Source organism: Theropithecus gelada, chromosome 7a (assembly GCF_003255815.1).
Source record: "Theropithecus gelada isolate Dixy chromosome 7a, Tgel_1.0, whole genome shotgun sequence".
In the NCBI taxonomy this organism is placed as follows: domain Eukaryota; kingdom Metazoa; phylum Chordata; class Mammalia; order Primates; family Cercopithecidae; genus Theropithecus; species Theropithecus gelada.
The window spans coordinates 16,733,381-16,744,056 of NC_037674.1; the positions used below are offsets into that span (position 1 = coordinate 16,733,381).

A 10,676-nucleotide genomic window follows, 5' to 3' on the forward strand; every position below is an offset into this window, starting at 1 on the left:
TTAGCAAAGGAAACTAATCTCAATGCTTAGGTTTCCTCAATTATTGTTTTCTTCTCTTTTCTCCATTTTAACCCTTATTTCAGACTCTTTCATCTATTTCAGACAATCTATTCATGTAGATTGTCTTAGTCCTTTGGGGCTGCTATTATATAACAAAGCACCGAAGACTGTGTCTTATAAACAGCAGGAATTTCTCTCTCATAGTTCTGGAGGCTGGATGAGGGCAGATCAGGGCACTAGCATGATTCTGGTGAGGGCTCTTTTCCAGGTAGCAGACTACCAACTTCTTGTTGTATGCTCATGTGGCAGAAAGAGAGCTAGAGAAAATTCTGTGGGGTACCTGAATCCCATTCATGACCTATTTACCTCCCAAAGCCCTACTTCCTTACACCAGTCGTATTGACGGTTAGGATTTCAATATGAATTTGGGGTTGCAGGAGATACAAACATTCAGGCTATAACTTTTTTTTTTTTTTTGAGACAGAGTCTTACTCTGTTGCCAGGCTGGAGTGCTGTGGTGTGATCTCAGCTTGCTGCAACCTCCAGCTTCCTGGTTCGAGGGATTCTCCTGCCTCAACCTCCTGAGTAGCTAGGATTACGGGCACGTGCCACCATGCCTGGCTAATTTTTGTATTTTAGTAGAGACAGAGTTTCACTACGTTGGCCAGGATGGTCTCGATCTCGTGACCTCATGATCCGCCTGCCTCGGCCTCCCAAAGTGCTGGGATTACAGGCATGAGCCACTGCACCTGGCCTTTTTTTTTTTTTTTTTGAGTTGGAGTCTTGCCCTGTCGCTCAGACTGGAGTGCAATGGCGCCGTCTCAGCTCACTGCAAGCTCCACCTCCTGGGTTCGAGTGATTCTCCTACCTAAGCCTCCCAAGTAGCTGGGATTACAGGCATGTGCCACCCCACCTGACTAATTTTTTTTTTTTTTTTCTCTGAGATGGAGCCTTGCTCTGTTGCCAGGCTGGAGTGCAGTGGCACGATGTCGGCTCACTGCAACCTCTGCCTCCTGGGTTCAAGCGATTCCCCTGCCTCAGCCGAGTAGCTGGGACTACAGGCGTGCACCACCACACCCAGCTAAGTTTTTTTTTTTTTGAAACTGAGTTTCACTCTTGTTGCCCAAGCTGGAGTGCAATGGTGCAATCTCGGCTCACCTCGACCTCCGCTTTGTGGGTTCAAACGATTCTCCTGCCTCAGCCTCCCAAGTAGCTGGGATTATAGTCATGTACCACCACGCCAGCTAATTTTGTACTTTTAGTAGAGACAGGGTTTCTCCATGTTGGTCAGGCTAGTCTTGAACTCCCAGCCTCTGGTGATCCACCCGACTCGGCCTCCCAAAGTGCTGAGATTACAGGCGTGAGCCACCACACTCCCAGATAATTTTTTGTATTTTAGTAGAGACAGGGTTTCACCATGTTGGTCAGGGTGGTCTCGATCTCCTGACCTCGTGATCCGCCCACCTCAGCCTCCCAAAGTGCTGGGATTACAGGCGTGAGCCACCATGCCCAGCCTATAACATGTATTTTTAAGATTAAGAAGTAACACTTTGATAAACGCTTTAACAGGTCTTTGTTTCTAATTAAGCTCTTGGGTTTCTTTGGTGTGTTTTTAGTTATTACCCCATTCAAGTTGACAACTGAGGCAACGCAGACTCCAGTCTCCAATAAGAAACCAGTGTTTGATCTTAAAGCAAGTTTGTCTCGTCCCCTCAACTATGAACCACACAAAGGTACGTGGGAGTGTTTTAAGCTACAGGGCCTATAAAATACTTAAGATTGGTGGGATGCAGTGGCTCATGCCTACTAAAAATACAAAAATTAGCCAGGCATGATGGCAGGCACCTGTAACCCCAGCTGCTTGGGAGGCTGAGACAGGAGAATTGCTTGAACCTGTTAGGCAGAGGTTGCAGTGAGCCGAGACCATGCCATTACACTGCAGCCCGGGTAACAAGAGCGAAACTCCATCTAAAAATAAAAATAAAAAATGAAAACTTAAGAATGAACAAATTCTGCAGCTGGGTGCAGTGGCTCTCGCCTGTAATCCCAGCATTTCAGGAGGCTGAGGTGGGCAGATCACTTTAGTTCAGGAGTTTGAGATCAACCTGGCCAACATGGTGAAACCCCATCTCTACTGAAAAAAAATAAGAAAATTAGCCTGGCATGGTGGTGGCACCTGTAATCCCAGCTACTTGGGAGGCTGAGGCAGGAGAATTGCTTGAACCTAGGAGGCAGAGGTTGTAGTGAGCTGAGATTGTACCACTGCACTCCAGCCTGGGCGACACAGTGAGACCATGCCTCAAGAAAACAAAAACAGGCCGGGCGTGGTGGCTCACACCTGTAATCTCAGCACTTTTGGAGGCCAAGGCAGGTGGATCACGAGGTCAGGAGATCGAGACCATCCTGTCTAACACGGTGAAACCCCATCTCTACTAAAAATACAAAAACAAAATTAGCCGGGCATGGTGGCGGGCGCCTGTAGTCCCAGCTACTCGGGAGGCTAAGGAGGGAGAATGGCGTGAACCCGGGAGGTGCAGCTTGCAGTGAGCCAAGATCGTACCACTGCACTCCAGCCTGGGGTACAGAGCAAGACTCCGCCTCAAAAAAAAAAAAAAAAGAAAGAAAAACAAAACAACTCTGCATCTAAAGTTGTAAAACAAAAACGCTAGTGACCCAGTGGAAGCCATACATGACTACCTAGAATTCCTTTCCCCTGCCTCTGCTTCCACATAGACCCATGATTTAAGACTTTTCGTTAAACAATTAATAATTACTTGATTCAGCAGGGTGCAGTGGCTCATGGCTGTAATCCCAGCACTTTGGGAGGCACAGGCAAGAGGATGACTTGAGCCTGGGAGTTCAAGACCAGCCTGGACAACTTAGCAAGACCCTATCTCTACTAAAAATTTTAAAAATTAGCTGGACATGGTGACACGTGCCTGTGATCCTAGCTACTCAGGAAGCTGGGATGTGAGGATTGCTTGAGCCAGGGAGGTTTGGGCTGCAGTAAGCCATGACTGTACCACTGCATTCCAGCCTGGGCAACAGAGTGAAACCCTATCTCAATAAAAAAAGAAAAGCAGGACATAGAGCCAGGTGTAGTAGTATGTATGCCTGTACTCCCAGCTATATGGAAGGCTGAACTGGGAAGATCACTTGCAGCCAGGAGTTCAAGGCTGCAGTGTATGCTGTGACTGTGCCTATAGAGAGCCACTGAAGCCCGTCTCGACTACTAAAAATACAGTAATTAGCTGGGCGTGGTGGTGCGTGCCTGTAGTCCCAGCTACTCGGGAGGCTGAGGCAGGAGAATTGCACGAACCCCAGAGGCAGAGGTTGCACTGAGCCGAGATCGTGCCAGTACACTCCAGCCTGGGCAACAGAGCGAGACTCCATCTAAAAAATTTAAAAAAAAAAAAAAAATTTAAACTAAATTTAAATTTAAAAAACAAAACAGGCTGGGCACGGTGGCTCAAGCCTGTAATCCCAGCACTTTGGGAGGCTGAGACGGGTGGATCACGAGGTCAGGAAATTGAGACCATCCTGGCTAAAACAGTGAAACCCCATCTCTACTAAAAAATACAAAAATCTAGCCAGGCGAGGTGGCGGGCACCTGTAGTCCCAGCTACTCAGGAGGCTGAGGCAGGAGAATGGCGTAAACCCGGGAGGCGGAGCTTGCAGTGAGCTGAGATCCGGCCACTGCACCCCAGCCTGGGCGACACAGCAAGACTCCATCTCAAAAAAAAAAAAAAAAAAAAAAAAAACCACACACAAAACAAACAAACAAAAAAAGCAACACGTAAACTTCCAGAAATTCGGTCCCAGTTCTTTTTTGTAAAATTGCAAATTGGTTGGACACAGTGGCTCACGCCTGTAATCCCAGCACTTTAGGAGGCCAAGGCAGGCAGATTGCTTGAGAACAGGAGCTCGAGACCAGCATGGGCAACATGACGAAACCCCGTCTCTACTAAAAAATACAAAAATTACCTGGGCATGCTGGCATGTGCCTGTAGTCCCAGCCACTCATGAGTCTGAACTGGGAGGATCACTTGAGCCCAGGAGGCGGAGGTTGCTGTGAGCTGAGATCAGATCAACCACTGCACTCCAACCTGAGCAACAGAGTGAGATTCTGTCTCAAAGAAAAAAGTATAATTGTCAATAGCAGGTAACCACAGATGAAGGGAATGAAGTTGGGAATATAAATCAAACAATCTTCTTAAAACTGTTTGTCTCTGTCCTAAACTAGGAAAGCTAAAACCATGGGGGCAATCTAAAGAAAATAATTACCTAAATCAACATGTCAACAGAATTAACTTCTACAAGAAAACTTACAAACAACCCCATCTCCAGACAAAGTAAGTACATAATTATCCAGCTTTATAATTATTTTAATTTCAAAAGCAGCACCTCTGAGGGATAGAGACTCAGTAATAGTGGTGTTTTAAGGGGAGGTTAGAAGTGGTATCATGGGCCAGGCGTGGTGGCTCACATCTGTAATCCCAGCACTTTGGGAGGCTGAGGCAGGCGGATCATGAGATCAGGAGATCGAGACCATCCTGGCTAACACGGTGAAACCCTGTCTCTACTAAAAATACAAAAATGAAAAAAAAAATTAGCCAGGCATGGTGGCGGGCACCTGTGGTCCCAGCTATTCGGGAGGCTGAGGCAGGAACCCGGGAGGCAGAGCTTGCAGTGAGCCGAGATCATGCCACTGCACTCCAGCCTCGGCAACAGAGTGAGACTCCGTCTCAAAAAAAAAAAAAAAGAAAAGAAGTAGTATCATATATAGAACTTTCTGAGTACATGTGCCTAGGTTCCAGTGTAATGGACTCCAAATCAGCAGGTTTGGGGTGAGGCCCAAGTACCTGCATTGTTTCCAAAGCTCTGCAGGTGATTCAGAAGAAGACCCAGATTCAGAGCACTGCTCTTGCATGACTCATCTGCCTCAACACAGGGCATGTGGGTATCTCTCCTGATACCAATGCCCAGCAGCCCAGGGCACCTGCGTATCCAGATAGACATCAATTCCTCACTCCTAAGGAAGCCAGGCTTACAAGGCATCAAGGCCCTATAAAGAGGAGAACGCAGGACGGTCCTTAGAAGCTTCCTTCAGCATGAAAACCAAGTTAAAGCCAGAGCTCATCCTGGGTTGTAGCAAGTCATGGTTGGGCCCAGATTCCCTGCTTGGACCCTCGTGACACAGGGTTACCTATCATTTGACTCAGGGCTATACATGACTGCACCAAGGCCTTTGCTCACTGTTATTAAGTCGGCTGAGTAAGGTGGCTCATGCCTGTAATCCCAGTACTTTGGGAGGCCAAGGCGGGTGGATTACGATGTCAGAAGTTCCAGACATGGAGAAACCCCATCTCTACTAAAAATACAAAATTAGCCAGGTGTGGTGGCGCATGCCTGTAATCCCAGCTACTCTGGAGGCTGAGGCAGGAGAATCGCTTGAACCCGGGAGGCGGAGGTTGTAGTGAGCCGAGATTGCGCCATTGCACTACAGCCCAGGCAACAAGAGCAAAACTCCGTCTCAAAAAAAAAAAAAAAAAAAAGAGAGAGAAGTCAAAGGTCAAGCTCAAAATCACATAGTTTAGTGAAAGGAATAGAACTAGAATCAGGGTCTACTGAGTTAGCCATTATGCTTTTCTTTCAGAGGATTAGACAAACCAAAAAAAAGAGAAAGAAAGAAAAAAAAACACACAAAAAAGCCCAAGATTATATTAACTTATCTTGGTTTTTTTGTTTGTTTTGAGACAGAGTCTTGCTCTGTTGCCCAGGCTAGAGTGTGGTGGTGCGATCTTGGCTCACTGCACCCTCTCCATCCCGGGTTCAAGTGATTCTCCTGCCTCAGCCTCCCGAGTAGCTGGGATTACAGGTGCCCGCCCCTGCGTGCAGCTAATTTTTGTATTTTTAGTAGAGACAGGAGGCTGGTCTCAAACTCCTGACCTTAGGTGATCCACCCTCTTTGGCCTCCCAAAGTGCTGGGATTACAGGTGTGCGCCACCACGCCTTTGATTTCTAGGTGTAGACATTTCTCATTTAAAACAATTTTTTTTTTTCTTAGAGATAGGTTCTTACTTTTTGTCACCCAGACTGGAGTGCAATGGCATGATCATAGCTTACTTTTGCCTTGAACTCCTGGGCACAGGGAATCTTCCCACTTTGGCCTCCCAAAATGCTGGGATTATAGGTGTGAGCCACTGCATCTGGCCTAAAGCAAATTGTAAAATAATAAGAGTTGGATTCAATCACCAAGGTATCTTCTGATTCCAATTCCATGTATGATTTTTTTATTTTATTTATTTTTGTTTGTTTGTTTGTTTTGAGACAGAGTCTTGCTTTGTCGCCCATGCTGGAGTGCAGTGGCATGATCTCAGCTCATTGCAACCTCCACCTCCTGGGTTCAAGCGATTCTCCTACCTCAGCCTCCCAGTAGCTGGGATTATAGACATGCACCAGCACACTTGGTTAACTTTTTTGTATTTTTAGTAGAGACGGGGTTTCTACATTTTGGCCAGGCTGGTCTCGAACTCCTGACCTCAAGTGATCCGCCTGCCTTGGCCTCCTAACGTGCTGGGATTACAGGCATGAGCCAATGCGCCCAGCCTCCATGCATGATTTTAGAGTGCCCAGTTAGCAAAAGGAAAATACCAGTTTCTAGCCCTTTAACACAACAATGACAAACAGGCGTTAGAAACACTAGGCGGAGCACAGTGCCCTCTAAGAGCCTGTTTTACACAAGTATGCTGGATGTCATTGCTTGAAAGTTTGGGTGTTAGTCCAACAATAGTTGCTCTAAAGTGTCTGTTGTGGAGCCTCCCTAGAGCTTAACCTGTGACCTGTCCCCCTCAGGGAAGAGCAACGGAAGAAACGCGAGCAAGAACGAAAGGAGAAGAAAGCAAAGGTTTTGGGAATGCGAAGGGGCCTCATTTTGGCTGAAGATTAATAATTTTTTAACATCTTGTAAATATTCCTGTATTCTGAACTTTTTTCCTTTTGTAAATTTTTTTTTGATGTCTTCCCCACTTTAGTCACAAGATCTTTTTCTGCTAACTGTTCATATTCTATGTAGTGTCCATGTATGTAGTGTCCGTGGGTTCTTCATGTGCTTCGATCTCTGAAAAGACATTATCACCTTAAAGCTCACATTCTTGGGATGGTTTTTACTTAAGTCCCTGTACAATTCAGGTTTCTAATGAGATACATCCTAAAATTCTGTTCCTAGATTTTTAATGTCAAGTTCCCCCTGCTGGTTCTAATATTAACAGAACCACAGTCTTCTGCTAGCCAATAGCATTTATCTAATGGCAGCTAGTTATACAAGCTTCAGGAGAATTTAAACAATAACAAGAATAGGGTAAGCTGGGATAGAAAGGCCACCTCTTCAGTCTCTGTAGAATATAGTAACCTTTATGAAACGGGGCCATGATTTGGTTATGACATCAATATTTTACCTAGGTGAAATTGTTTAGGCTTGTGCATCTTTGTTCAAATAGCCTCATGTAATTGCCATCTGTCACTCACTATATTTGCATAAATAAAACTCTACAACTCATTCTAACATTGCTTACTTGAAAGCTACATAGTCCTATCGAAATGTGAGGATTAATGCTTTAATGCTTTTAGAGACAGGGTCTCACTATGTTGCCCAGGCTGGTCTCAAACTCCACCAAATGTACTTATTCATCTTATGGAAAAGACGAGGCTTTGCTTAGTATCATGTCCATGTTTCCTTCACCTCAGTGGAGCTTCTGAGTTTTATACTGCTCAAGATTGTCAATAAAATTTTTTCTCTTTGTGGTAGATTCATTCTTTGTAAACATAAGTCTTCCAAGATTTAGGTGAGCAGATAGGCTTAACAAGAGTTTATACCCTTTGTATGCCCTTTCCTGACCACTGCTTCCACTCAAAAAAGAAACGGCGGTATGCTCCCTTTATATTCCCAGAGTACCTCTCAGGTTTTATTAAATGCTGTTTTGTATATATGAGGCTTTAGGACATGGCACACTCCTAAGTACTGGAAACATTCAGATTTTCCTATCAAGGGGAAGAGATCAGATCAATTTTTAAACTTTAGGGTCAAATACATGTCTGATGGAAATGTAAAATGTCACAACCACTTTGGAAAACAGTTTGCTAGTTTCTTTGAAAAGTTAACAGTATGTCTACTGTGTAATCTAGCCATGCCATTAGGTAGTGAGACCCTATCTGAAAAAAGAAAAAACCACCAGGATCTTACATAGAGAAAATCCTAAGGACTTCACTAAAAAGCTCCTAGAACTAATAAATTCAGTAAGGTTGCAACGTACAAGATCCAATACCCAACAATTCTGGCCAGACACAGTGGCTCACACCTGTAATCCCAGCACTTTGGGAGGCCAAGGCAGGCAGATCACTTGAAGTCAGGAGTTGGAGACCAGCCTGGCCAACATGGTGAAACCACATCTCTGCTAAAAATACAAAAATTATCCAGGCGTGGAGGTGGGCGCCTGTAATCCCATCTACTCAGGAGACTGAGGCAGGAGAATCACTTCAACCCAGGAGGTGAAGGTTGCAGTGAGCCAAGATCACACCACTGCACTCTGGCCACTGCAACGGGGTGAGACTCCATCTTGAAATTAAAAAAAAAACATCAAGACCCAACAATTATAGTTTTGTCTTTAATCTCCGTCACCCAGCCTGGAGTGCAGTGGTGTGATCTTGGCTCACTGCAACCTCCACCTCTCTCCAAGTTCAAGCGATACTCTCTATCTCTTGACCTCGTGATGCAACAGCCTCAGCCTCCCAAAGTGCTGGGGATTACAGCTGTGAGCCACCACACCCAGCCTAATTATTATTATTATTTTTTTAAGAGACACAGTGTTGGTCTGTCACCCAGGCTGGAACGCAGTGATAAGATCATAGCTCACTATAACCTTGACCTCATGGGCTCAAGGATCCTCCTACCACAGCCTCCCAAGTAGCTGAGTCTACAGATGTGTGCTACCACACCTGGCTAATTTTTATTATTTTTTAATATATTTTTTTAGAGACAGGGTCTCACTATGTTACCCAGGCTGGTCTCAAACTCCTGGGCAAGTGATCCTCCCACGTCAGTCTCCCAAAGTGCTGGGATTATAAGTGTGAACCACTGACCCTGGCCCGTTTCCATATACTAGCAATGACTAGTACAAAAAAAAAATGAGACAACTGAATACTTAGATGCAAAAAATGAATTTGGACCTTTATACCTTTCACAAAACTTAACTTAAAATTGATCATAGGGCTGAGCACAGTAGCGTACACTCCTGTAGTCTCAGATACTTGAGAGACTGACGTGGGAGGATCACTTTAGCCCAGGAGATCAAAGGCTGTGGTGCATTATAAGCACTCCTGTGACTAGCCCTTGCACTTCAACCTGAGCAACATAGCAAGATCCTATTTCTTAAAAAAAAAATAATAGGCCAGACACGGTGGCTCATGCCTGTTATCCCAGCACTTTGGGAGGCCAACGCGGGCGGATCACGAGGTCAGGAGATCGAGACCATCCTGGCTAACATGGTGAAACCCCATCTCTACTAAAAATGCAAAAACAAAATTAGCCAGGCGTGGTGGCAGGCGCCTGTAGTCCCAGCTACTCGGGAGGCTGAGGTAGGAGAATGGTGTGAACCCGGGACACAGAGCTTGCAGTGAGCCGAGATCATGCCACAGCACTCAAGCCTGGATGACAGAATGAGACTCCGTCTCAAAAAAAAAAAAAAAAAGATAAAAGAGGGACTGGGTGCCGTGGCTCACACCTGTAATCCCAGCACTTTGGGAGGCTGAGGTGGGTGGATCACGAGATCAGGAGTTCAAGACTAGCCTGGCCAAAATGGTGAAACCCTGTCTCTACTAAAAATACAAAAATTAGCTGGGCGTGGTGGCGGGCACCTGTAATCTCAGCTACTCAGGAGGCTGAGGCAGAGAATTGCTTGAACCTGGGAGGCGTGGAGGTTGTAGGGAGCTGAGATCATGCCACTACACTCCAGCCTGGTGACAGAGCAAGACTCCATCACAAAAAAAAAAAAAAATTAGCCAGGTATGGTGGCGCATGACTGTAATCCCAGCTATTCAGGAGGCTGAGGCAGGAGAATTGCTTGAACTGGGAGGCAGAGGTTGCAGTAAGCCGAGATCACACCACTGCACTCCAGCTTGGGCCACAGAGCAAGACTCTATCTCAAAAAAAAAAAAAAAACAAACAAACGTAGACCTAAGTGTTAGAACTAAAATTACAAAAGTCTTAGAAGAAACCACAGGAGTAAGTCTCTGTGATTTACTGAATTATTGCCTTGGGCAGATCACCAGAGGTCAGGGGTTCAGGACTAGCCTGGCCAACATGGCGAAACCCCATTTTTACTAAAAACACAAAAAAATTAGCCAGACATGGTGGTGTGTGCCTGTAATACCAGCTACTGGGGAGGCTGAGGCAAGAGAATCGCTTGAACCTGGGAGGCAGAGGTTGCAGTGAGCCGAGACTGCACCACTGCACTCCAGCCTAGGCAACAGAGCGGAACTCCATCTCAAAAAGGCAACACAAAATGAAAATAGAAGAAATCTAAATGCAACAGAGTAGTAGAAGGCCATTAACGGTCATCTCAGAGATTCCTGCCTTGGAAACTACTCATGTAGGAAATGTTCCTAACAGCAACTGTTCT

At 45.6% G+C, this 10,676-nt stretch overlaps 1 protein-coding gene across 7 annotated transcripts in view; it reads left to right on the forward strand.

Annotated features, from left to right (window-relative positions):
* The window catches only part of NUSAP1 (nucleolar and spindle associated protein 1), a 47,083-nt gene extending 39,281 nt beyond the window's left edge, over positions 1–7,802 (forward strand). For 6 of the 7 annotated variants that reach the window (XM_025389983.1, XM_025389984.1, XM_025389985.1 and 3 more), the window contains exons 9-11: positions 1,617–1,733; positions 4,244–4,352; positions 6,856–7,802. In XM_025389983.1, coding sequence (XP_025245768.1) covers positions 1,617–1,733; positions 4,244–4,352; positions 6,856–6,949 — 320 coding nt within the window. In that variant the 3' untranslated portion in view covers positions 6,950–7,802. The remainder of the gene's footprint in view (positions 1–1,616; positions 1,734–4,243; positions 4,353–6,855) is intronic. The other variant, XM_025389989.1, reaches the window with a different exon arrangement.
* The last annotated feature ends 2,874 nt before the right edge of the window (positions 7,803–10,676 follow it).